At 43.8% G+C, this 27,926-nt stretch overlaps 1 protein-coding gene across 2 annotated transcripts in view; it reads right to left on the minus strand.

The window, feature by feature from the left end:
* KIF5C (kinesin family member 5C) overlaps positions 1–27,565 on the minus strand; it is a 167,377-nt gene extending 139,812 nt beyond the window's left edge. Inside the window, exon 1 of one of the 2 annotated variants that reach the window (XM_007454547.1) lies at positions 27,024–27,565. In XM_007454547.1, coding sequence (XP_007454609.1) covers positions 27,024–27,153 — 130 coding nt within the window. In that variant the 5' untranslated portion in view covers positions 27,154–27,565. The remainder of the gene's footprint in view (positions 1–27,023) is intronic. The other variant, XM_007454548.1, reaches the window with a different exon arrangement.
* Positions 27,566–27,926: the final 361 nt, after the last annotated feature.

Here is a 27,926-nt window from a genome sequence, read left to right on the forward strand (position 1 = left end):
TAGAAAAATGGTACAGATGAACCGGTTTGCAGGGCAGCAATTGAGACACAGATGTAGAGGACAAACGTATGGACACCAAGGGGGGAAAGCGGCGGGGGGGGGGGGCCGGGGGGGGGATGAATTGGGCGATTTGGATTGACATGTATACACTGATGTGTATAAAATGGATAACTAATAAGAACCTGCTGTATAAAAAAATAAATAAAATAAAATTCAAAAGACAGAGAAAAAATAAGAAAACCATTTATATCTCAGTTTAAAACCTCCTTAGTTCCGTTTCAATATGCTTTCTTTTTAATTTTTCGAATAAGGAAAATGTTTACGTGGTTCCAACACCAAAAAGCATAAAAAAGGTATACAGTGAGAATCTCCCTCACAACCCTGCCCTCCATCCCCTCAAATGCCAGCTGCTCCCCACCTCCCAGGCCAGCCACTGCTACCGGCTCCCCACCTGGCTTCCTGAGTTCTCTGTTCATACAGAAGCAGACAAACATGGATTCTTAGTTTTCCCGCTTTATGCCCTAAAAGGTGGTAAGGTGGTGTGTGATCTACACCTGTCTCCACCTTGCTTATTTTTTTTTTTTAATTTATGGCCATGTTTATACCCTCCAGGTGTCATAAAATGTACTGGTCCACCTTGCTTTTTTCACTTAGTATATACTGAAGATCTTTCCATATATTAGTACATAGACAGCTTTCTTGCAATAAATTTTATTTTTAATTTACATATAAAAAATGCATAGATCTGAAGTATTCCACTATTGATTCTGACAATCACATACCCTCGTGTAACCATCACCTAAAAGAAAATAATAGAACACTTGCATTGTGTTCCTTTTTAGTCAACCCCACCTCATAACCACCAGTTTTGATTTCTGTTGCCATGATGCAATGCTTTTTTATGCATGTCATAATGATCATAAGATATCCTGTTCCTGTTAGAGACCAGAAACGAATGTCACGAGCTAGCTCACCCCTCTGTGAAGTCTCCTCCAACACAGCTCCCTGCCCTGCACACCTGCCCCAGTCTAGACCAGGTGCCCTCCTTGTGCTCCCACACCTGTACTTGCCCTCCAACTCTGCACCATCATAGCCTCTAAAATGATCTTTTCTCCCCCTCGTCTGTAAGCACGAGCTCCATTCTTTGTCACCAATGCCTCTCCAGTGTCTACTAAGAAAGCACCAACTAGATATTTGTTAAACCCTTTCCCCAAGGCAGGCTGTAATTACAAAGTAAAAGTATCGATTCCCTGACCAGCGTTGCTATGGAAATGGCTAAATGCAAACTTCCTTCACAATTAAGGTAACTGTCAGAGAGGAGGCAGGAAGCTTGTAAAGAGGCAACAGCGGGTCAGCCCTGTGATGGGGAAGGGCCACTCACAGGATTCTGCAGGCAGACAGGGAGGCGCCTCTGTGTCAGTTGTCTGCTTTGCTGATGATGGAAAGAATGACGGACATTTCAGAGTTGATTTCCAAGGTGTCGAGAACAAATCAGAGGCTTTTCTTGGGCTGAGCATGGAACATGCACAGATAAGGCATTCCCTGCATCACTAAATCACTGGACTGTAAACTTTAAATAGAAAACGGAGAATCTAGGCAGGTTATCGGACAGAGTGTCCACAATGGTGTGGGTTTAAGAATGAGGGGAAAAAAAAAAAAAGAAAAAAAAAAAAAAAAGAATGAGGAGAGATAAATTGTCAGGAAAACAATCTGCTTTGAGGTCTGGGAAGTGGAAGGTATTGTCAAAAGAGAGACATCTTTGGCGAATACTGAAAATTGAGCTGCAGAGAAGGCAAATGGGAAAACCCACAAAATCAGCAGAATAGCTTTCCAAGGAATAATCAAACAAGGAACAGGAAGAGTAGAAAAATGGTTCAATAAAGCTGACTGTGCAGCCAGATTCTAGGGCAGCTACCATCCTTAATTGTTTCTGTATTGGTTTGAGCAAAGCTTGAAGCAGGGCAGGATGAAGTGGCTGTGAGCCCACCTGTTTTCCATGGGATCTGAAGTCATCCTGCTGCCTCAATGCCCCAGGACAGTCCTACGTTTAGCCATGAAAGCAGGAGCTGTACATGAGGCTACAGGGGAGATGGGGAGACCCAACCTCAAGGAATTCAGGAAGAAGAAATTCCAAGACCTGGCTGAGGAAATCTGTTGAACTAGCTTTTAAGGAGCCTGTAGGTAGGTGGAGAGTTAATTATACATTTTTTTTAATGCAAAGCCCAAGGTGTCTAGGATGTTCTCATTTAAGAGAATAAAAGAAATCCCTTTTAATTTGCTTTACTTCAGCTGGTTTCCATTTTTTATTATCCAAAAGCTGAAACTGCCAAGAGTTTTTAACAGTAAAAGCAGCAACTAGGGCTTCCCTGGTGGCGCAGTGGTTGAGAGTCCGCCTGCCGAGGCAGGGGACACGGGTTCGTGCCCCGGTCCGGGAGGATCCCAGGTGCCGCGGAGCAGCTGGGCCCGTGAGCCATGGCCGCTGAGCCTGCGCGTCCGGAGTCTCTGCTCCGCAGCGGGAGAGGCCACAACGGTGAGAGGCCCGTGTACCGCAAAAAAACAAAAAACAAAACAAAACAAAAAACCAGCAACTAGTTTTGAAACATAAATAAAAGGAAACAGTAGGCTATAGCTATACATGCTTTGTCACTGAATCTTTTTTTTTTCCTGAATCTTTTTTAAAAAGATTAAAAAGTCTTCTCTGCCAAAAGAATTATATAGGTCAATAATTGTGAATTCTGAAAAATATACTATTTAACTAATATTGTATACAGCAAGCACCTAAAACAATTATTTTATTTTAGAAGCAAGGATTGTACACATCTCCATTTCATATAAAATTTCCTTCTGAATATTGAACATTTTGTTGTAAATATGAAAATGGGCCCTTCATATATTACTGTTTTTCTCATCTTAATTCATTTCTGGCAAATATACGTAAGTTTTCTTTGTAAAAAATTAAATAATCATGGGATGGTGTATTAGTTTCCTATTGCTGCTGTAACAAATTACCGCACATTTAGTGGCTTAAAACAACACAGTTTTATCATCTTAACAGCTCTGTGGGTCAGAAGTCTGCAGTGGGCCTCACTGGGCGAACGTGAAGGTTAGTGCTGCATCTCTTTCCTAGAGGCTCTGGGGGAGAATCCGTGTTCTTGCCTTTTCTAGGTTTTAGAGGCCGCCCGCATTCCTTGGCCCATGCCCTCCTTCCATCTTCAAAGCAGCCACGACCAGCTAAGTCCAGTCCTATCTTTCTCAAGATGCCATCATCTGTCTGGTTCTGACTCATCTGCACCTTTCTTCCCCACTTAAGGACCCTTGTGGTTAGACTGGGCTCACAGGGAAAATCCAGAACAACCTCCTTATCTTAAGGTCAACTGATTAGCAACCTCAATTCCATCTGCAACCTTATCCCCCCTTGTCATACAACATAACAGATTTAGGTTCCAGGGATTGGGAAGTGGACACCTGTGGGGGCCATTATTCTGCCTTTTCAGATGGGATGGGAATTGTCCCAGGAGATACTCATTTCAGGGTCCTGGGACCTTGTGTATCTAATAAATGGTTTGGTGGTGATCTTAACGACACTCACTGAAGTCTCTGCAGAAATAGGGACATTGAAGGTGAGCCTGCCTACTCGCTGCAGGGGAACTGACAAACTTTGGCTGCTTCTGAATGGAAAGAGCTGCTCAGCCTAGGACTTGCCACCGCCTAGATGCCTGCAGGTCTCCATTCCTATGTGGACTGGACAGGATGTCTGGTAGGAAGAGAGGTCTAGGAAAGAGGTGGGACTTCACACAATGGGCCACATGCAGAAGGTGCTGGGAGCGGGTGCTGCCAGTACATTGTGCAAACTCCTTTCACTTACAGGGTAAGTTCTTCACTCACATCCACCAGGTTTCTCAGCATCTCCATTTCACCGCAGACACGCTAAATTGGTCGATTTGCCCGAGATGATGCCCTCAGAGAAATAAAGCCAGGGCCCAGTTCATCTCTACTGACCCAAATCCCAGGCTTTCCCCACCAGCCACACCTCTCCCTGGAGCACCGGGACAGCAGGCCTCGGGTGACTTACGGGGCACCAAGGTCAGACAATCACATCACAGAGTTAACCTAAGTTAAAAACAGCGATTTTAAATTGCATTCTATAACTCTTAACAAACATGCCACCAGTCTGGAAAACTTATTTCACTAGTTCCTCACATAGTGTCTGGCCCAGAGCTGGGGCTCGAAAAATACCTGTTGCACAAATAATCACATACTTTTGTAATACCTGTCAGGTGGACTGTTGAGCTGATCAGGACATGAAAATGGTGAAGAGTGAAATTTCTATGTCCTCCAGCCTTTCCAAAGTAACACAAGGAATTTGATTTGGGGACTGTAAACTCGTAAAAAAAAAAAAAAAACTCCTCAGTAGAGAAACACTAGTCTACTATGTGCTGGTTCAGAATCACATTTATCAGATCATAACTAGCATCTAAAAACATAAAAGGAGATAGAGTAGAATAGAAAAGGTCAGAGTACAGCACACATACTAATAGTATTGTTTCATAAAACTATTATTTCAGATGTGTGCTTTTGTGTCTGTGTGCTAAGCTGTGACATCAAATGTATTTCTGGATTTCCTGGTAAAATGGATCATGGTCTATTGGTCAAAAGATTGAAAATTGCTGCTCTAGTCATCACAAAATTTTAGAATAGGCCAGCCTTTCATAGAATGAGAATTAACAATAACTCAGTCCCAAATGGCTGTTAATTTTTAGCTTCTCAAGTTCCTATTGTCTTTTCTCCTGGCCATACGCACGCACCCAGAGTCCCAGACAGTTCCAGCAAGACAAGATAACAAATGATGCTAAGAGAATCACCTCCTTATTCTCTCTTCCAGGGCACTCTCAAACCCTTACCAAAACATTTGTTCAGGATTCTCCTTTGTCATCAACTAAAACAGGAGAGTCGTCAGTATCATGATGCTCCCAAAGGGAAGAAGTCTATAAAAATGGTCTGACTGCTGCAGAAGACTTTTTCTTACACAGTCATCGACCCCATTATGACAGCAGCATCTGGCTTTCAGGGAAGCCACTTCCAATGCTCAGGGTTCAAACTGCAATCATGCACCCCATCGGGGAAGCTGGTATGCCTCTTACTTGGCCCCTCTATTCTCTTGTTTGGAGGCTCAGCTCAGCACAGTTTTCATGCTCACATAAGTCACTCTCTGGGAGGGCTCCCCAAGAGTTCTCCTCTGGGGAACCTTAGCCGTTTTATTAGGAAAAAGCCAGGAAACCCCCCATGGGCTATAACCTCTAGAGGAAATGCTTGAGTTTTATCATCTCTGAACCCCCTGCGGGGTGTCACAGAGCCGTAGTGTGTACCAGCTGTACAGACTAAATTGTGTCCCCACAAAATTCGTATGTTGAAGCACTAATGTCCAACGTGACTGTGTTTGGAGACAGGGCCTTTAAGGAGGTAATTAAGGTTAAATGAGGTCATAAGGGTGGGACCCTAATCCAATAGGACTGGTGTCCATATAAGAAGAGAGACAACAGAGATCTCTCTCTTTCCGTACACACACAGGGAAGAGGCCATGTGAGGACACAGTGAGGTGTCACCTTCACCAGGAAGATAGAACTCCCCAGAAACCAACTCTGCTGGCACCTTGATCTTGGACTTCCAGCCTCCAGACTGTGGTATTATATGATGACAGTGCCAGCAGACTATTATCACCTAGACTGAACTGGATTTGAACAGGCTATGTTTTCCTACCATCGGAATTCATGGTGACTTTAAGTAGCTATCTTGAAACATAAATGTTAAGAGAAAAAAGCAAGTCACAGAAAAATATACACAGTAGTAAATATTTTACACAGAAGGCCAAGCAAAGGTAAATAATATATCATTTAGGGCTTTAAAAAATGTTTGCCATAAAACCGTAAAGAATATTATGGAGGTGATAAAAGCAAAATTCAGCAGAGTGGCTGCTTCTGGGATGAGGGGATAACAGCTAGGACCTAGGGAGAATCACACATTGGTAACATGCTATTAAGTACACAGTGACTTCATGGGTGTTAACTTTATTCGAATGGCTCATAGTTCATTTTTTTTATTTTTTATACATATTAAATATTTTACAATTGAATTTATAAAAGTAAGATGTTGGAGTAATATAACACCCATCATTTAACAGTAATTATTCTGGAGAGGGGGAATAGGGGGCATTTCTACCTTACAAATTTTACCTCCCTGAGTCTCTTCAATTGTCCTGAAATATTTATATTATATTTATATTTGGAATAAAAAGTCAAGAAAATTAAAAGAAGTAAAAAGGAACTACTGAACACTTGTAATTACTTTCATAGTTTCTTTAATCTTTCCTCCCCCACTTCCATGTTCCCGAATAATACGCTAGGATGAACAACTGATCATCTTTAAGAAAAATGCCTTGGTTGATCTCAAGTAATTCTGATCCCCAGACCATATGGCTCATGTTGATTTATTAAATATGTTACACACACACTTACTTGAAAGGTAAGCTTCAGCTGGAATTAACCCATACTCTTTTGAAATGAAAATAATAGCTATGGGGTTATAATAATAATTCAATCACTCTGTAGCCTGGTAATTAGGAAAATGCCAGGAAACAGACATCCAAGGAAGGAAGTCTCATTTCTTTTCCTTTCAAGCCAATTTAGGTAAATTACAGACATTTCCCTTTCAGAGCTGAGGACTATCGACAGAATTTTAAGTATGGCTCATTTATATTAAGGTCTTCAATTTACAATTTCCTGGACGCTTCTTTCTTTATGATGCTAGTTTTCAGTTCATATTAAAATAATTTTGTAAGACTAGTTAAGTCGCAAGTCAAGAGAAGAGCGTTTTGTGTGTGGCTTCTACGTTTTAGAAGAAGAGGAAATCATTTGAAAGCAAATCATTTTCTGTACTTAATGAATCTCTAATTTCTTTCCTTTTTGGCTCTGCCAACTGAATAGATGAATAGAACATAAAGGAGTTTGGATATTCAATACAAAACAATTTTTTCCTTTGGAAAATGGAACCACTTTGCAAAATTTGCCCCAACCTTAAAGGCATTTCATGCTCAATAAACTTTGAGTACTATTCAATCACTTATCAGTCTCATTGCCATTACTTGTGTGTCTGTGCGTCTGTCTGTCTATCTCTCTTACTAGACAGTGAGTTGGCTGCAGGTGGGATAAATGGATCGTGCACCCTAAGGAATGCCTGCTCTCAGTTTGGCCCAATTATGGTGAATTCCACAAAAGAAACATGTGGGCATATTTAGTCCTCAGGTAGGACTGATGGAGAGAGGAAGAGAGGCATAATGAAACAAAAAATAATCATAACAATGAGCATTAACACCACAAGAAATACTTTTTCAGTTAGTCATTCACACATCCCATTGTGTATTACACACCCATTATGAATCACATGCTGAGAGTATGAAAATAAATCAAACAATGTATATCAATCATACCTCAATAAAACTGTTAAAAAAAAAAAAAGAAAGAAAGAAAATTAATCATAGAAACCCTAACCTGGAGAGGAGCTCGCATCTAAGTGGGGTAATTCCAAGAAGGGAGAGACTAAGGACAAGAGGAAAAGCCTCCTGTGAGTTTCTAGTGTGAGAAATAAGTTCAGGAGGACAGAAGGATGGGAATGGCACTCCACGAGATGGGAACCTCATCAACAAAGGCCTGAAAGAGTGAAAGCCCAGACTGATTTTGGCATACACTGTACAGTTAGGTTTGAGAAAGGCTGAAGGGAACATATTGTGGAGGGTTTTGCTGAATAGCAGGAACAAGGTGAGGAGTTCACATTTATTTTAGTAAGCAAAGGAGAGTCCTTAAATGTTTTGAGCAGAGAATTGACATATTCTGGATGGAACTTCAGACAGATTTTAGCAACAATATTCAAGAGACTAGAGAAAGTGAAGAGCAAGCAGGGGATTGTTTACCAAGACTATTACAATCCAAGTAAGAAGCAATCAAGGTCTTCAAGACCTGTTCATGACTAAAAACAAAACAAAACAAACTAGGAATAGGTGGTACTTCCTTACCTTGATAATGGACATCGACTAAAAACCTACATCCAACATTGCTTTAAGATCAAGACCGAGACAAGGAGTCCTGCTATTATTGTTTTTATTTCAGACTGTCCAGGAGGTCCTATCCAATGCACTAAGACAAGAAAAAAGAACTTAAAAGTATATGTTTTGGAAAGAAAGAAATAAAACTGACATTATTTGAAGATGACAAAAAATTATCTTCATGATATATCTTTTTAAATTTACTGACAATTTTTAAAAGAGAGTTTAGTAATATGGTTGAACACAGATGGACTTAGAAATCCAAGAAGCAGTCACAAATCCACTTTTAAGACAGAGAAAGGTGAACACGTTTTTATAAGAAAAGCATCATATTTCGTTTCTCTGTGGACAGATCCATGTAGATTAATAGCAGACTGAAATATTCAGAAGTCTAGCTTACAAGGCTTCCTAACAAATATACCACACCCTGAGAACAGTGGCATTGTATTCTATGGAATGCCCTAAACAGCTTTTCAGATGGAAATCACAGCAATAACAGAAGCCGATTCTGACCATCATACATAATTTGATATCAATGCAAAGACAAGAAAGAGAGAAAAAAAATCCTCCATTTTCAAGGGTAGCCCTAGTTTACAGCTACCTTCTCCTACAGCGGTCCCAAACTTATGCCTCAGCTCAGAAACACCAAGTTAAACAAAGCTAAGTGTGCTGATTTATGGCAGGACTGCTTGAGGGGGCTGGGGGGCTCGGATCTCCAAGAGGCAGAGAATGTGTGTAACTCTTCCTACATTTAACTGATAGCAAACCCTTTTATCAGGGAAAAACTCAAGGAACTAGTGACCTAGAGAAACTCGAATTTGGAAAATGCTGTGCACCCAAACATTCTCAATTCCTGGTATGAACCAAAATAGCAAAATCAACATAGCAAACAGTTTAAAGCAAGGACTCTGAGGCCAGTGTGCCTGGGTTTGAATCCCAGATCCACAACTTACTCTTGTGTCACCTTAGGCAAGTTACTTAACCTGTGTCCCAAATTTCTCATCTGTGGAAATGAGGAGATGGGTTAGGACAATAGTGGCTACCTCTGAGTGGTAAGGAGGATTAAAATAAATGGCTGAATAAGCGTAAAGCATTTACGTGTTTGTTAAGTCAAGCAGATTTTGTGATACGCTGTCACTACTGTTAGAATTACAATATTTCGCAAGCAAGCAGGGAAGAATATAACCTCATTGCTGTAAGAAGAAAATTACTGGTCATCAAACAGGTTCATAAAGGTCTCTGAAAAGAGCAGTAACACACAGATTGTCTGTAGTTCTGCTAATGAGACACTCTTATCAACTGATATTTATATTGAACACTAGAGTTGTGTTTGGAGTGGGGTGAGGCAAATAGAAAATAAAAAAATTAAAAAAGAGGCTATTCTTAACTTTTAAAAGATTGAGCAGTTTTCTCTAAATATGGTTCTCCCAAGCATCCAAGTTGAAAAGCACTTTCTCTCTGACCTCCCACACTCACTTTCCAGAGTAAGCTCCATCTACTGAAATGCAATTTAGTGCTGAAGAAATTCTGCCAGAATTAAGCCACTTTAGAGGGTTTTCTATCATCTCTTCCCTTAAAATAAACAAGATCAACAGACATCAACAGACATGAAACTACTGTACAATGAGGAGCCTTTGACATATACAATATCCCAAATTAGACCATTCTTACCAACAATGCAAAATTCTTCCAGGAAGTGTCTAGATCATCAGAAAAACATTATGTTAAATGTGGGTTAAGTTATGTATACTTTACTGTGTGTCAATTCCTTGAAATTTGGTGACCCACACATGAAAAAAACCTTCATCCCCTAACTATTGGGGTTAAACAAGATATATTAATCCTTTGAGATGACAGATCAAGGGACCATAACTGTTGAACTTCGTCTGGGGTAGATGAGAACATGCATGTTTTGCATTGTACCACCAGGCATAAAGCTGTGAAGAGCAACAGTACCTGCCTTCATGGGAACCTGAAAAGGTTGTTTGAGGCCAAGGGATACATGATTTAAGGAGAAATGTTTTGTGGGTGTATTTCTGAGCCAGCTACAGGCTAGAGTAGAGTTACCAGTCAACCAAACCAAGTTTCAATTCCTCTAGCCCCCTTTCAAGACTCTCTGCATCTCATTCCTTCCTGTTTATTCTAATCTGACCCCCTTGCTGCTCCTCTGTCCTCAAGCCTCTTGAATGTGGCTTGCAGGCTTCCTCCAGTCCTTGAACACACAGTGATCACATTGAATACCTTTCCTCCCCTGTAAAAATTCTTACCTCATCCTTCCTTTTCTCTTTATCTCCTTCTGTGTTCTTTGAGCTTTATGCCATGAGTATGCCTTAATTTATCACTTTTATAAAACCTAAAATTTAATCAGTAATAGGTAAAATTTTCACAAATGAAATAGTTTCTTAAATAACTGGTATTTGACACGATAATCAAGGCACCCCCAAAAAATGACTAAACCTATTCAATAGAGAGCAATACTTTGTATTCAAAGTCAATTTTGTAAGAAAAGAAATGTGTCCTGTCTTCTCTAGTAAGATCAGAGAACAGAGACACCCAGGAAGGGGGCCCACAGCACTCTTTTCCTCTCATTTTCAGCCTGGCCCAAGTTCCTATTCATCTTGCTTTTCTTTTTGTTTACCTTACCTGGGTTCTCGTGTCCCAGCGCTGGGTTTGGCAGTGATGCCCACAGGACGATGAGCCTGGTTGGTGGGCTACCCCAGAACTAAAGAGCATGCTGGTGCCTGGATGTATAGGACCACTAAAGCATGAAGTCATGCTTTTTGCATGGCGCCACCATACCTCCTGGAAGGATGGACTCCTACAAAATGCCCCAGGTCATCCAGCAAGATGTATCCCTACGTGAGCTGCTGTTAGGTTAGAGAAGGTCTGAAGTTCATCCAGTGCCATAGCATGAAAAATTATATCTGTAAGCATGTGAGAAGAGCCTTGAGTTACACATAAGTGTAGATCACCACCTCTGAGTAATTCCTCTGATGAATGTTGGGAGGTGGACCAACACTTCCAAGTCCTTCCTTCATCTTTAAAGCCCAGGAGGCTCCCCATTCACCAGCCTGACCCCAGAAGTGCCCGATGCCAACAACATTCCCAAGTAAAACAGATCACTGAATAGTTATACTTTTAGTTTAAAATTCATACAAAATCAGAGGAAATGCCTGGAACAAAACCCAAGATACATGAATCCCAGACCACTGCTCTATAAATTACCCTCTCAAATGATTATCTCCTTTACCTTAAAAATTAATTCCCTGCCAAATGGGATACTCATATATCCCCAGAGGCCATAGGGATGGGTGGACCCCTATAGAAAGCAACAGGATAATACTGAATAGGATCAATTTAAATATTCACAGCATTGGGTCCAGTAAATCAACTTCTGGAGAATGTATCGTCTAGAAATAACTCAGCAAAAGAAAACAGCTCTGTGCATGCATATGATCACTAAAGCATCACCCACAGCAAGGAGAGACGAGAGCTGAATGAGCAAACTGTGATCTATCAGCCCAAAGCACACTTAAGTCATCATTGAAAATTATAACCATGAAGATATTATACAACATGGAAAACCATTTATGGAGTAGGATTTGGTTTTTTCAAAAAAGGCAGAATTGTATATCTATGGTATACATTTATTTTCCAAACTGTTAAGTGGCAACCAAGAGAGGAAAAAGGAGGATACAAAATAATTAACATGGATGATGTACGGTGGTAAGTTTATGGCTGATTTTGCCGTTGCCGTTCTTTCACGTTACCATCATGTGAATGAGCCTTTCTGCCATTTACAAAGGAGGAAAAATCAATTCTGTGCCAACCCAGACAAACAGGGACATAAGTAGGGGTGGAAAAGTTTCCAGCTCCTTCTCCAAAAAGCTGTGTGGCCTTCACCTGCAAGGTGACCTCTCCCCCAGATGCCAGGACAAAGAAGAGGCACCTGTGAACGCCAAAGGCGGCGTTGCCCAGGTTTCCCACAGCAGCGCGGCCTCCCCCTGACGTCCTCCTAATGGGAGCTTTTGTTCCGCGGCGGGGAGGCACCTCATTAGAAGGTGCCTGCGCTGAAGGGGAATGTATTTTCAGGACAAGAGGTCTCATCATTCCCAGCATTAGCGACAGAATGGAGACAAGGTAAGCAGCAAATTTGCCATCACCCTGGCGCTCCTTGCCTGGAAATTAAAATCTGCCGGCTGCGGAGGTCGACCCAGCACCCAGCGGAGGGTACAGCGAGGCCCGCGGGCTGGAGTCCCGCCCCCGGGGCGGCTTCGGCTGGAGCCTGGAGGCAGGACCGGCATCGTGCCACGAGGCCCCCTGTCACCTTTTGGTGTTCTCAATGTCACCCATGCAAAGGCATCACAAACCCGCTGCAAATGGCTGGTACTTAATTACAGGAGGCGGGGTGGAGCACAATCCTGGCGCGGGGTGGGGGGGAGGAGGGGAGGGGGGCGAGGAGAGCGAGAGTAGAGCGACGCCCAGCTACAGCGCACATCCCTTATCAGGTCTTTTTCTCAACCATATTTAAAACAGAAATCTCTAAAGCGGCTATGCAGAACTGCAAAGTAACTGAGGATAAAGAAGATAATTTTACATTTGCAGAGCAGATTCCTACCCCATCTTCGAGGTAAGGATCAAACGGTCCCCCTGCCTGAGGTTTCCCAGAACACCACTGGATGTGCTTTCTCTCTCTTTTTAACTCCATCAAGGTTGTGTGCTTCCTCTTCTATTCGGACACTCATAGCACACTACTTTTTTTTTTTCACTTGCTTCTGCCCATTGAATTAATTATATACACGGTTATTGATGGCAGGGATCTTGTCTTACTTATCACAGGAAGTCCACAGTGCTTAGCAGTGACCTTAGCATACAATAAGCCCTCAATATGCCAAACTGGAACCAAAATTAATAAATGCAAAAACAATCAGAATGCTAGCATCTAAATGTTAGAGCAGCACTGTCATATAGAAATATATTGCCAATAGAAATATAATGCCAGGGGCTCCCCTGGTGGCGCAGTGGTTGAGAGTCCGCCTGCCGATGCAGGGGGCGCGGGTTCGTGCCAGGGTCCGGGAGGATCCCACGTGCCGCGGAGCGGCTGGGCCCGTGAGCCATGGCCACTGGGCCTGCGCGACCGGAGCCTGTGCTCCCGCGACGGGAGAGGCCACAGTGGTGAGAGAGGCCCGCGTACCGCAAAAATAAATTAAATAAATAAATAAATATAATGCCAGGACTTCCCTGGCGGTCCAGAGGTTAAGACTCCTCGCTTCCAATGCAGGGGGCGGGTTCGATCCCTCCTCAGGGAACTAGGATCCCACATGCTGCACGCCACCACCAAAGAATAAGAAGAGAAAAGAAAGATATATATGTATGTATGTATGTATGTATATACATAATGTCAGACAAAAATGCAAGCCACACATGTTAACTTTAAATTTTCTAGTAGTCACATTTTAAAAAGTGAAAAGAAAACGGGGGAATTTATTTCATCAATGTTATTTAACCCGGTACATCCAAAATGTTATCATTTCAACATGTAATGAATACCAAAAGAATTAATGAATAAATTAATATTTTTACATTCCTTTTTTTTTTTTTTTTTTTGGTACAGAGCCTTTGAAAGCCAGTTTACATTTTACGTCTCCTGCACACCCCAATTTGGACAACCACACTGCACGTGCTTAATAGTCACATGAGGCTGGTGGCTACCATTTTGGACAGCATAAGCCAGTTTACATTTTACGTCTCCTGCACACCCCAATTTGGACAACCACACTGCACGTGCTTAATAGTCACATGAGGCTGGTGGCTACCATTTTGGACAGCATAGTATTACAGTGAAGCTCCAAAAAGTCCACAGTGCAGAAAAACACCTCTTTATAAAGGGAAACATTTTTCGTAGTAATAAAGAACTCATTTAAAGTTTTACATTAACCTATATGTTACCTCTTTATCTTTGTTTTTAATAGAACGAAGGAAGGGAGTATTAGATAGGTGTATATTTTCCCCTTTACAAACTTGTTTAGATAAATGTCTCGATCAGAAAATATTGTTTAAAATACATCCTCCACAGGGAACTATATTCAATATCCTGTGATAAGCCACAAGGGGAAAGAATATAAAAAAGGATGTCTATATCTGTATAACTGACTCACTTTGCTGTACAGCAGAAATTAACACAACACTGTAAATCAATTATACTTCAAAAAAAACAAAAAACATTCTCAAGCCAGTCTTCTCCAAGAGGCATATTCATTACGGAAAATTTAACAACACACATGAGCAAGCAAGTGTCACTCTAGGACACAGTACTGCTGGTGGGTTTTTTTCCCCCACTTGTTTGAGCAGGTAATTAGTGGGTTGTGTTGTTTAGTAATTATTACTGAAGAGCTAAACACTTCTCTTCTAAAGTCGACTTTCACAAATATTAGATAAACAAACCATTAGTAGTTTGAAGACGGTTTCGATGTTATCGTGATGACATTAGTACCAGGGGCCCTGGAATGCCAGAAGCCTCCCCTAACAGTCAGCCGCCTTCTCCCCCTGGGCGGGCGAGTTTGCTCTACACAGGAACAGGGATACAGCAGGTGTCCAAGCACCACCTGGGTAGGGCACTAGCACCCATTATCCCAATATCAAAATTGGCCAAGGCTTGGGCAAGGAGGCTTGTGTGGTCTTCCTGTTTTCTTCACCTCACCACCCCACCGTCCCACAGCCCAGCCTGTTCTGATTAAGACCAGCCCACAGGGGCCCAAATCTGTGGGCCCAGACGAACTTATCCACTCAGCAGTGGATGATGCTGAGATGGAAAAACAGCCAGCCCCCGGGAGCCAGCCCAGGAAGCCAGACCCTGCAGGGGTCAGCTTACCACAGAGGCCAGATAGAGGAAGGAACTGACCGCCTCCCAAGGGATCCTGCCCACCAGTAACCAGGACCAATAAAGGTTTGGACACTGACCAATCAGATTGGCATTTGTTCCTCTCTGTGGAGCAAGAGGTGCCATGAAAGAGGAGCAGAAGTCCGTTCCCCCAAGGCTACCCCAAGTTTCTGATGTCAGACGGAGCTGTTGTCTACCCAGGTTCCCAGATGAACATCAGTAATCTCTGTGGAGTGAGGGACCCGACCATTCATTCAGTAAAAAACTATGATATAACCTCCTCAGAGAACTGAAGCAGGCTGTTCTTCGTTTCCCCTTGAGAACAAATGAGACCTGGGAGTGGGGAGATGGCTCTGTGAGAGAGCCTGGGAAGAGTCCCTGAGATTTGCTAGCCCGGAATTGTGTGACCAAGCTCTTCAAACAAAATGCTCCTAAAATAACATTACTGATAAGCAGCTCTCACGACCATATTCTGCAGTCAAAGAAGTTAAAGCATCGATCATGTGGGATTTTGGTTTTTATTTGCACTTTTTCTCTAACCTCAACTCCCTTCCAAAGTTTCTTTTTTTATGAGAAAATGCATACAAAGAGAACTACAAACCTTTTCCCTTAAAGTACTGTGTTGCACTGAATTCTCTTCTCACCTTCTCACCTGCATGTTTTCCCTTCAGCTCTGTGGATTTATTTCCCAGTATTCAATTCACATCAAGGATGAGTATGCACTGACTGAAAAGATAATAAATACTAACACACCAAGACACACCTAAAAGAACTGCTCTAAACGTAGTTGGTACCAATTTTATAAGGGTGGGTACTGAGCTTAGAAGACAAATGACTGACATGTCCTGCTTTGCTGACGTTTATGCAAGCCAACTAAAGCAAGGGGAGATGCAGCAGTGAGGGAAGCTATAAAGCATGTAGCTCTTTAAATAGCTTTTGTGGGCGATACTGCAATGCTGGCATTGGTTTATTAAAAAGGATAACTAGGACATTACTACTGTTAAGGGAGATACGCTGGACATCTCGATTAGCCCTGATTGCTCTGTGTGTGTTTCTACTGCCACACATGACTCTATAGCAAAAGCCTCCCTCCCTCTTGTTTCAAGGTTGGTACGAATGAGCATTTCTTTTCCTCCACACTTGTAATCAATAGTAACTAGTATTCTGATTTGAGCAAACCAACTGTAGAAGAAACTTTTAAGGCAATGGGAGGAATTTGTCTGGGTATTTGACATTAAGGAATTGTGCACATGTTAGCTGTGATAATGTTATTGTGGTTTTAAGAGTCCTGATCTCGTAGAGATTATCTATTAAAGTTTAGGGATAGAGTAATGTGAGACATGAGATTTCACTTTAAAATAATTGAGTGATTTGGGGAGATAAGGTTAGGGGTGTATAGAAAAAATAAGATTAGCCCATTTGTTGATGATAGCTAAAACTGGTTGATAGATTCATGGGGGTATATTTTGATATTCTTTCCACTTTGGTGTATGCCTGAAATTTTATATAAGTTTTTTTTAAGAGTACCTAGTAATCAAAGGAAAAGGAAAAAAAAAAAAAAAACTCTTTCTAGGGCTTTTTTGGGAGGGCTATTATATCCCTTCTCAACTTACCATTGCCTGGAAGATATCACAGACCATTCACTGTTAGCTCCAAGAAGAAAGGACACATCCATCCTAGTTTTCTTTAAGACTACAATCTTGACCTCTATCTCTCGCTGTCTCAAGAGACAGATTTCGCTTTTGATCACCTCCAAGAAACAACATCCTTTAGGATATTGAAACTGACAAGAGACAGCCTACAAAATCCTATGGTTTACATTAAAAATCTGAAGACATTGCCGTGTTCTGGATCTATGGGTTAACAGTGCATGACGAAGCACACGCTCTTGGTAAGAATTTAATTTAGCTGAAGGTATGAAGGGATGTCTTATGAGACAAACTGGCACCAACCCCATGGAGTCTGCCATGGGGCAAAGAAGTGAGAATATAAAACAGAAGACAATTCACCATCTCTAAATTGCTCCCCCTCAAAAACTGTGGATACCTTAAAATCATCTATATCCTTTTACCCAGCAGTCCCAATTCTAGGAACGTATTCTAACAAAAATTGGGCAAGAGCACAAAGAGATGCGTACACCGATGTTTATCACACCTTTGTTTATAACTGAAAAATAAAACAGAAGAAAAACAAATGTCCATCAGTAGAAAACGGTCAAAGTACCGATTAGACACATATGGAATTATATACAACCTTTAAAAATGCTGATGTCTGAGGTATACCGTTAAGTAAAATGCTGGGTTTCAAAACAGATTTTACAAAATCATATCTTCATTTTAAAACAAAGTATGTTTCCTATAGAATAGAAAAGAGCTGGAATAAACAATAAGATGTTAACAATGATGTTTTCTGGTTCATAAAATTAACAGTGATTTTAACCTCCTTCATGTTTTTCTGCACGGTCTGAGGTCTCTTCAGTGAGCATATATCAGGACGCCTGAAAAAGCTATTTCTTTAAAGACAACAACAACAAAACCATGAAGATATCCAAAGCAGGAAAGAAGTTACCAGAGCTAGACAGAGGTCAAAGGTAAAAATCCAAGCAAATAACCCCAGGCTCGGACATCTGACAGCCCAGGAGGGTCAGCATTCTTTCACTTCTTTCAAAAGACATCTTGTACCGAGCAACTACTCTATTCCAGCTACTAGTCCAGGACTTGCAGACGGAAACGAATGGCACACACTTCCTGCCCTCCAAGGCGTTTAGTCTAATTGGGGGAAAGGACACTTATACCCAAATAAATGAAATGCACTAGTGGGGGAGGTCTGACAGGAGTCCTGCATGGTACAAGGGGTGCAGGGAAGAAGCATCTAACCTGGCCAGGGTGGCGGGGTGGAGGGAGAGAGGAGCTGGTCAAAAAAGCATTCAGAAAACGCACCATGGGATGAGATTCTAAAGGCGAGTGGATGTTGCCATGCAGGTACACTTTGAGGACGGTCATCCCAGGCATGTGGGATGTGGGCAGCTGTGGCGGAGAAGGGAAGACATTGAGAGGCCTAATATTTTAGGGAAACAGAAGCCCAGATGTAACATGGGGTCGGGGGTGAGGTTAGGAAGGTAGGTAGGCCCGGGGGATGGAGGTCTCAAATGCCCCCACTGAAGCATCTGGGTTCCAAATGAACAAGACTCTCTCCCTTTTCTTTTGGCCGTGCCACGTGGCATGCAGGACCTTAGTTCCCCAACCAGGGACTGAACTCTGCAGTGGAAGCATGGAGTCTTAACCGCTGGACCACCAGGGAAGTCCCAAGACTCTCTCCTTGATCGAACTTTAGTCAGGCTCCTCTGAGCCCTCTTCTCAACTGGGCCTTGACCTTGGACTTCCATGTCTGTCCCTGCAGAGTCCAATTTGAACAAGACTCCTGCTAAGGCAGTTTAGAGAGAATCCCCCCCACCGTCAATATCTAATCACCCTCGATACCGCAATACTTGTATCTTAAAACGTTGATATCTGGCCAGCCTGCAGCAAGAATCCTATTAGGTCAGTTCAGCAAGAATCCCCCTTACCTTTCATGTCCCCTCTTAGTGAGTGTCCATCCACCTATCCCCCCACCAACCTGCTCCACTTGTACTTGAAATTGAGCCTGATTTCTCTTCCCTATTGCAGTAGTATCGACACCCTACTACAATAGTCTCCTTACTATCTTTACAAGTGTGAGAATAATTTTTTCTTTAACACAACCTGAAGGTACCAGGGCACCTGTGAAGGGTCTAAGGCTTTCCCCAGATTGGTCAGTCTGACAAGTGTGCAGAGAAATAACCATTGTGGGTCTTACAACAGTGTACATTTTCTGAACCAGGCACCGTACTTGGCAATCTACACACATTAGCTCATGTAACTGTCACAAGGTGGAGAGTGTTATTATCCCCATTTCACAGGCCGGGAAACTGAAACAGCATGGTGTAGCAATTTGTCCAAGTTCTTAAAGCTAAGAAGTCGCAGAGCTGGGAAATGATGGTCCTGGGCTGTCGGCCTCACGTCCAAATTTGGTGCCGGGGACAGTAAGATGAATCTAAAACTCTATTTTCTCCCAAGCTCTGCAATATTTGCAAATAACCACAAACTCAACATCTCTCTTCCTACTAAAAGGAACTTGGTTGATGTGCAGCAAATGGGTTAAGGGAGGAGCTTTCTCAGCCACAAAAATAGGACTCTATGGAAAACCTGAGAGAAATCAGGTGAAATTGGATCTGTCAGGGAGTTGCTTTTGTTTTTTTTTTAACTCAAGAGAAACCGTTAGGGAGGATGTAGTCTTGTTTTTGCTTGTGTAACAAGTAGACACGGGTGAGAAACCTGAGGCCGGTACTAAAGAGAACCCAAAGGTGGGGGAGGTTTCCTATTCTGAAGGGAGGAGAAAAGCCAAGGATGCAAAACACTGTCATTAAACAGGGGAGTTAGGCCAGACGGGCACAGGTGGAAGCAGAGGGAAATCCCCAGTGATGCCCAAGTTATTTAAGGAAATGCAGAAATTGGCATTTAGGGAGACTTGATTCCAGGCAGGGAACAGGGGAAGACAGAACTGTCAATCAAGATACACTTACCAAGCAACAAGAAAATGACAGAAAAGGGGACAAAGACGTAAAAAAAACAGCTCCTGCTTCTCAGAAGCTTGCAATTTACATGAGGAGGATCTACAGGCGCATGCGCGTGCACACACTTATGTGTGATCATTGCAGATAATAGGAACAGCTGATATAGTCTATGAGTAAATGGAACCTGAGCTCTGCCATCCAGCGGTTAGGAATTCCACAGGTAAGAGGAAAAGAGTGGCTATTCCAAGCAGGAGAATGGGGTGAACCAGTTCCTAGGAGATGGGGATGCAAGAAGGGCTTTCAGGGGCTAGCCAGAGTTAAGGGCAGTAATTTGGGGGGGCAAGGCTAATTCTGAAAATGAGGAAAATTAAAAGGGGAATAGGAAATTGGGAGATAATTATCATTTACTGAGCATTTTCTCTGTGCTAGACCCTGTTTTGACCACTTCATTTCATCCCAACGACCCTGTGAGATAAGTAATTATCTCCACCTTAAATATGACCAAACTGAGGCCCAGGAAAGCTAAGCAACTTGAAAAATGCTCCACAGAGAGCTAGTGAATCCACACTCCGTTCTGTCTGACTCTCCCCGCTGCCTCCACCAACCCCAGCCATTTACATAGCATCGACTGTGTGCTCACCACCAGCATAAGTGGCCTCCAGTGACACATGGCAGATTATAGCTACTCTCCTGTGTTCACTCATTCCAGGGTTTCAGAGGGTAGGTTTACAGGAAAACACTCAGTCATCTAAACATGTAACATCTCATGTAAACATCTCTGAATTTAGGGCACAAGAGAATGAAGGACTGATATATCTTGACACTACTAAACACTGCTGTTAGTATTCACTGGACACAGTGACTGAATACATTCTTTAAAAGTCTGGCTTAAAATGTTACCACTTTTAGGTGGGAACACAAAATGGTACAACCACTTTGGAAAACTGGCAATTTCTTAGAGTTAAACATACAGTTACAATATGATCCATTGTAGTAATCCCACTCCTGGGTGTTTACCCAAGAGAAATAAAAAATGTATACTCACACTAGAACCTATATTCAAAGGTTTCTAACAGCTTTTTTCATAATCACGCCAGACTGGAAACAACACAAATGTCCTTCAACAGGTGAATGGATAAACAAACTGTGACAAACTTGTATAAAGGAATACCACTAAGCAATAAAAAGGAATGAACTATTGATACATGCAACAACAACAACCTAAACCTCAAAGGACCCAAGCTCAAAAAGATACTTAAATTTATGATTCCTTTTTTTTTTTTTTTGTGGTACACGGGCCTCTCACTGTTGTGGCCTCTCCCGTTGCGGAGCACAGGGCCACGCGGGCTCGGCGGCCATGGCTCACGGGCCCAGCCGCTCCACAGCATGTGGGATCTTCCCGGACCGGGGCACGAACCCGTGTCCCCTGCATCGGCAGGCGGACTCCCAACCACTGCGCCACCAGGGAAGCCCTATGATTCCATTTTTATATATACAATTTGGAAAAGGCAAAAATTATACAAAGGAAGAACAGATAAATGGTTGCCAGGGGTTAAGAGAGGGGAGAAGGTTTGATTATGGGTGGGGGGTGGGGCGGGGCATGAGGATTTTTTTTTTTTTGGGGAGTGATGAAATTTCTTTGTATCTTTTTTTTTTTTGCTTTGTATCTTGAGTATGGTATGTGGAGGCAGAGTAATGGCTCAAAAGATGTCCACACTAATCCCTGGAAGTTGTGAATATGTGAAAGTTACAGGATAAAAGGAACTTTGCAGATGGAATTAAGATTGCTAATCAGCTGCCCTTATATCAGGGAGATTATCCCAGATTATCTGACTAGGCTCACAGTAACCTAGTGGGCCCTGAAAAAGTGAAAGAGGGAGGCAGAGGAGACAAGCCATGTCTCTCTCACAGAGGCAGAAGAATTTTGAAGCATGAGAGGGAATCAACCCACTGCTGGCTCCTAAGGTAGAGGAAGGGGGCCATGTGGCCAGGACCTGCGAGTAGCCTCTAGAAGCTAAGAACAGCCCAGGCTGACAGCCAGCAAGGGGATGGGGACCTCAGTCCTACAACCACAAGGAACTGAATTCTGCCAACAACCTGAATGAGCAAAGAAATGAATTTTCTCCCAGACCCTCCAGAAAAGAACATGGCCCTGCCAACACCTTGCTCTTGACCTTGTGAGACTCTAAACAGAAAAACCAGCTGACTTGACGGACTTCTGATTGTTGACTGAAAAAAAAAAAGCACAGCCTAAAAGCTGAGAAATATGTTTTATTTAGGACATTTACTGAGGACTATAGCCCGGGATGGCAGCCTCTCAGATAGCTCTGAGGGACTGTTCCAAAGAGGTAAAGGAGGAGTCGTGATATACAGGAGTTTTTGCAGGGGAAAAAAACAAAACAAAACAAAACTATGTAGTGGAGCATCAAAAGATTACTGCTAATCACAACAAACAGACATCTCAAGTTAATGATTTTAGTGCTTTTCTATGTATAGGAAGATGAAAGAGTCTGGGCTAAGGAAAACATTCCTTTGATATGCATCTTAACTATCTAGGGCCAGTATTCTGTTTTTCTATGTCCTGAATTCCCCTCAGGGTGCACCATCAATGGCAGGCGACATCCTTTGTCCACATGACCTATGAAAGCTGTGTGATAATAAACTTGTATCATTTTAAGCCTTTAAACTTGTTGTAATTTGTTACAGCAGCAACAGAAAACTAATACAGCATAGCTACACAACTCTATGTATTTTTCACACCCCTAAAATAGAACTATACACCAAAAAAAAGTGACTTTACTCTGTATAAATTTTAAAAGAAAATACTCTTGCTTTAAAAGACCATTGCTATGGACAAAAAGAAAAGTTCTAGCCATATTTCTTCATATCTTCAGCCCATAATCTCCACAAAGATAACTCAGGCTTAGAATTTGGTCTCTGTCCTGGCCCCTGCCTTCCCTGCCCATCCACCGCCCAGAACTAATCTAAGCTCCTACAGCCTGAGGCCACTTTCCACCCGAAGGCCAGCTCAGGGTTTATAGCTAATATTTTGCTTTGGCTTTCAAACAAGTCAAAACTTACATTGCCCCAGGGAAAGCACCCATGGTTAACAACACCTGCTTTCCCAGGATTGCAAACAAGAGGAAAGCCCAAAACTGAAGGGTATAAGTCCATTTCAAAGAACCTCACTGAGAACTCTCTAAAACAAGTTCCATCAATACAGATGCATCAAAACCAACAGGCAGAGCTCAAAGTAATGGATGACTCACACGGAATTTTAGCATCTAATGGAGGAGTATTCTGAGAAATGCTGTAAATCCAATATTTTTCTCTGAAGAATTAACACGGAGTCCCTAGCCCCGCCCTCCACTTCTAGCTCACGAGTGTCATTAGCGCTCCTAATTTTTAACAAGGCTGGATACAGTTCTTTCCCAATTTTCTTATAACATTTAAGTGTATTATATGCTCTCTTACCAGGCCTGCTCAAAGGAATAGCACATCTCTTTAAACTTATTTTTTAACTACCCCCGACAGCCTACAGTCAATTAAAAGTCCATGAAATCAGTTAAATACATCAGTTAAGATTTCTAGACTCAACAAAGAGATCAATAAATATTTATTAAGTGCCTTCTATGGGCAAGGCCCTGGGAAGTACAAAGAAGCAAAACGTGGGTGGGCCTTGTCTCTTCACATGCCTTACAATGTCATTAAACATATGATCATTAATAATAATCTAAGGCAAAAATTCAGGAGATCATATACAGAATAAATGCTACAAGAGTTCACAGTGGGCAGAGACTGTGGCTGGAGCAGTCAGGGAAAGAAAGCTCTGCACAGGATCTGGGGTGGGGGCGGGGGGAAGCAAGAATGGTAGAGATAATCCCTCCAAGACAGGACATTTCTTAAAAGAGAAAAATCTAGGAACTCCACCTGCAAAATCTCCCTCTTAGCATACATCTCCATAAGAAATGAACAAGACATTAAAGGAAATAAAGTCACCCCAGTTTCAAAAGCAAATAGAATGTCTGGGATTCTGAATTTGGACTCACAGATAACTGCACAGAAATTCATTCTTCACTCATCTCTCTTGGGAGTGAAGGTGACATTTCTGGATGGCTCTGGGCTTCTTTGGTCATCCCCACAATCTCTGTCCCTGCAAGCAAGGAAGAGAATGCCCACCTAAGGCAGTTTCCACCTGCAACTGAGCCATGTGGGATGGTTCCTACTGAATTGACTTGGGAGCCATTCTACTTGGTGTACAAAGTCGGATACAGGTTGCCAGAACTGTCACTTCCTTTAGTTACACATTATTAATTAGGAATGGGAAGGGTCCTAGCACATGCCAACAGAAGTCCCAGCACCCTTCAGCATCTGGCAGTCTTCTGTTCTGTACCACACTCACTGAAAGATATGTAAAACAGTGTTCATAGCAGCTCCATCCATAAGAGCCCCAAAGTGGAAACTACCCAAACAGTTACTACCAGTTACTAGATAACTAAATTGTGGTATATTCATGTAATGAGATACTACAGAACAATGAGGATGAACAAACTGCAGCTACACACCACAACATGGATGAATCTGACAAGAGTAATGTTGAGCGCAAGGACTCACACACAGAAGTGAACATACTGTATGGTTTTATGTAGATAAAGCTTAAAAAGAAAACTAAACTAAACTAATCTATGGCATTAGAAGTCAGAATAGTAGTTACCCTGAGGCAGAGGGAGTCAGTGACTGGGAGGGACGCTAGGGAGAATTCTGCAGTCCTGAAAATGTCTGTTTCTTAGTCTAAGAGGTGGTTACAAGGGAGTGTTTATTTAAAAAAAAATCATTAAGCTGTACACTTATGAAAACACTTTTCTATATGAATGCTTTATTTCAAAGAAAAATTTATCTTAAAGAAAACTGAAAACTCTCTGTTGTATTAAAGGATTATAGTAAGGGACTTCCCTGGTGGCGCAGTGGTTAAGCATCCACCTGCCAATGCAGGGAACACGGGTTCGAACCCTGGTCCGGGAAGATCCAACATGCTGCGGAGCAACTAAGCCCGTGCGCCACAACTACTGAAGCCCGCACACCTAGAGCCCATGCTCCGCAACAAGAGAAGCCACCGCAATGAGAAGCCCGCGCACCACAACAAAGAGTAGTCCCCGCTCGCCACAACCAGAGAAAGCCTGTGTGCAGCAACGAAGACCCAATGCAGCCAAAGATAAATAAATAAATAATTTTTTTAAAAAAAGGATTATAGTAAGATGATCATAAATGTTAATTTACAGTTAAAGAGCTACATGTGTATTCACATCCACAATCTTTTGTTTAATATACTTATTTCATATGGTGACTTTGTTTTTACTTTATTCACTCAATAACATGAATATGTAGATGGGAATTAAATATATACTCATAGTAGTGTCAAAATGAAAGAAGAATAACTGTAAGATTAAGGATCTCTGCCTTGCACACAGATCAAAGGGATGATTTAGTACTCCACTTCATTAGTCCTGGTATATCACCCTTAGAAGATGGAGGAAGAGGAGGAGGAAGGAAAAGGAGGAGGAGGAGGAAAAGGGGAAGAAACAACTTCAGCTTTTCTTTAAAACCTCTGAAAAACTAGGGTCATCAGACCATGTTCTAGGGGTGCACAATTACTTGTTAAAAAATTGTTACAAGACAAGGGGCAGGGACTAGATGTCCCCAGTAACTCCCACTCTATCTAAACCTTCTAATAGCATAGCAAGTCAGACTATAGGCTGACCCTATCTTAGAGGTGTATGCCAACACCTCTGCCCCATCTGCCCCATGTACTGGCCATAGATATGTCACTATCCCATGTCTGCCATTAAGTATAGAATCTTCCTCATCAATAATTGTAGCATACATCTTTTCTTCAATTTAACACTAAGCAGACAGAAAACCCCTCTTTCCCGCCCTCTTAGGTCAGCTCTCAGGGTGAACTACCATCCCCATAGCATTTGGAGGTCACGGTTTTCTGATGGCTGTGAAAACTGGGAGGAGAGAAGAGGGCGTCGAGAGGAGCTGCCTTCCTAAGGGAGGTACAAGATGAAGCCCAGAGGCCAGAGCCTTGCCTCTGTTCCCCTCGCGCGGAGAGCAGCCAGCATCTGCCAGTGCTCAGGTCCCTAACCAGGGACTGCGGCACAACCTTGGCGAAGACGCTGGGACTGCTTGGGCCGGCAAATGTCGGCCTCTGGTGCCTAAGAAAGGCCGGGCTGACTCGGGCAGAGACCCTAAGTAAATTGTCACTTGTCAATCACTTGACCTAAATACACCAGCCACTGGGTGAAATAGGAGGGAGGGGGTTAGTCGGAGCATGCTCAGTAAACGGGATGACATCACTTAATCAATGCTGAGGCCGGGAAGGCTGCATCAGCAGCCTCGAGCAGGCTGCCAGCAACGTGTCAGCAGGGATCGGGAGGCTCGTATTAACTCGGTCCCTCCCCACGCGACTCGCATACAAAGAGGGCACCATCAGCTACACACGCTGGGGACAGCGGAGGGGGAAGGGCCGTGGAGCGGGGGGAGGCTGGCTTATTTCATTTGACATATTCCTTTAAGAACTAAAACTCAATGGTATTCCCTCCCCTCGACCAGCAGCCCCGCTGCAGAAATAGAGCCAAGTCTGCGGAGGTGAGGGAAGGGGGTAGGGGTAACGTGGGAAGGGAGACCAAGAGGGAGGGGGACCCCAGCCACACAAAGTAACTTCTTTGGGCACAGAGGCTATTTGGTTGCGCTCCGGAACCCCAGCCCCACAGACGTGGGCGCACAGCCACCTCTCCACCCAGCGTGAAGCACACCCGAGGATCTGCGGACACCAGGTGGGGGTCGCCCTATTGCGGAAGGGTCAGAACCGAGGCCCAAGCCAGGGCAGCCTGGGTTGAGAGGAAGCAGGAGACACCAAGGCCACCAGTGTTCCCCCATCCCCCGCCTTCCGCGTGCAGAGCAAGGAGGAACGCCGCGGGGAGCCAATTCTGCACAGCTGTGGGAGCTCCGCGCCGAGGCTAGGATTTTTCCAGTACCTTGTTTCTTTCACCAAGCTCGTGAGAAGAGGCAAAGTGTTCGATAAATTGAACCAATGCCTGGAATCATTTGTGGGTTACACGTGGGCTTGAAGGTAACCTGACACACTACCCACGCGGTGTGGCCAGGGCGGGGAACAATGGGCCCACTCGGGCCCGCACCCCAATAACAATGGCGGCGCCGAACCCTTCCTCGCCCCCCACCCCGACCCCCGCCGCCTGGAGCCCGCCCCATGGTCCCCAGTCGACCCTCCACCGGCCCAGGGGGGAACTACGGGGGGGGAGGGGATTTCTCGTCAAGTCCACCCTAGAGGGCAGCCCCGAGGGGATGTCCGAAGGGGTAGCCCGAGCATCTCTGCCTGATCTGGGGCGTCAGGGCTGCGGCGCGAAGCAGCAGGGGAGGCCAGACTTCCCAGCCACTTACCCCGATCACCACGGTCTCATCGCCTTTAAATTTGGGGATGAATTTGTCCCCGCGGAGGATCTCAGCTTCGTTGAGTGGCCGGAACCGGCACATCACTTTGATGCTGCATTCGGCTGGATCCGCCATCTCTGCCGGCGGCAGAGGGAAGGGGCGCGGGGATGGGCGGGGGGACGGGGATCCGCACAACTAGGGAGGTGGTCGAGAACCGCACCGCCCGCAACGAGGCCGCCTCCCGCAGCCTCCGACGAAGCTTCTCAGCAGGTCATCGCGAACTCGGCGGGCTGGGCAGCTCTGGCCGCTCCGAGACCTGGTGGGTGGGCAGTCTATCAACCTTTGGCCCGTCCGGCTGCACACCTGCCTTCCCTGGCCCTGCCCTGGCCCTGCGCTGCGTCCCGGGACCACCTGCCCAGGACCACGCGGCGGGCGGACGAGGCGATGCGCAGGGAGCAAGCCTCTCCCGGCTCAGACCTCCCGGGCTCCTGCGAGCTCAGCCATCCTGCATCAGCACCAGCGCGCTCCGGCGCCTCCCCGCCCCGCCCCTTCGCCCCGCCCTCCCTCGGTCCGCCCCGGGACGGTGACGTCACTGCGGAGATCCGCCCCGCCCCCGCCCAGGCTCCAAGAGCGAAGCGTCCTGGGACTTGTAGTCGTTGCACCTGCGGGTGGAAGGACAAGGATGCTCGGAGTTGGCTTTCAGAGACAACGTTGGTGCCCCGGGTGACACCTCCGAGAGCCTGCAGGTCTTGGCTGGCTGCCCAAGTCAATAACAGGATGGATGTCACATCCAATATTCCCGGTTAAAATCTGTATAAATAACCAGGTCTATATCATCTCTTTACATTGTTTCATGATCCCAAAGGAAAATGCCCTTTGGCATTTTGCCCTTAAGACAGTGTCCAACC

Source organism: Lipotes vexillifer, unplaced genomic scaffold (assembly GCF_000442215.2).
Source record: "Lipotes vexillifer unplaced genomic scaffold, Lipotes_vexillifer_v1.1 scaffold335, whole genome shotgun sequence".
Classification (NCBI taxonomy): Eukaryota; Metazoa; Chordata; class Mammalia; order Artiodactyla; family Lipotidae; genus Lipotes; species Lipotes vexillifer.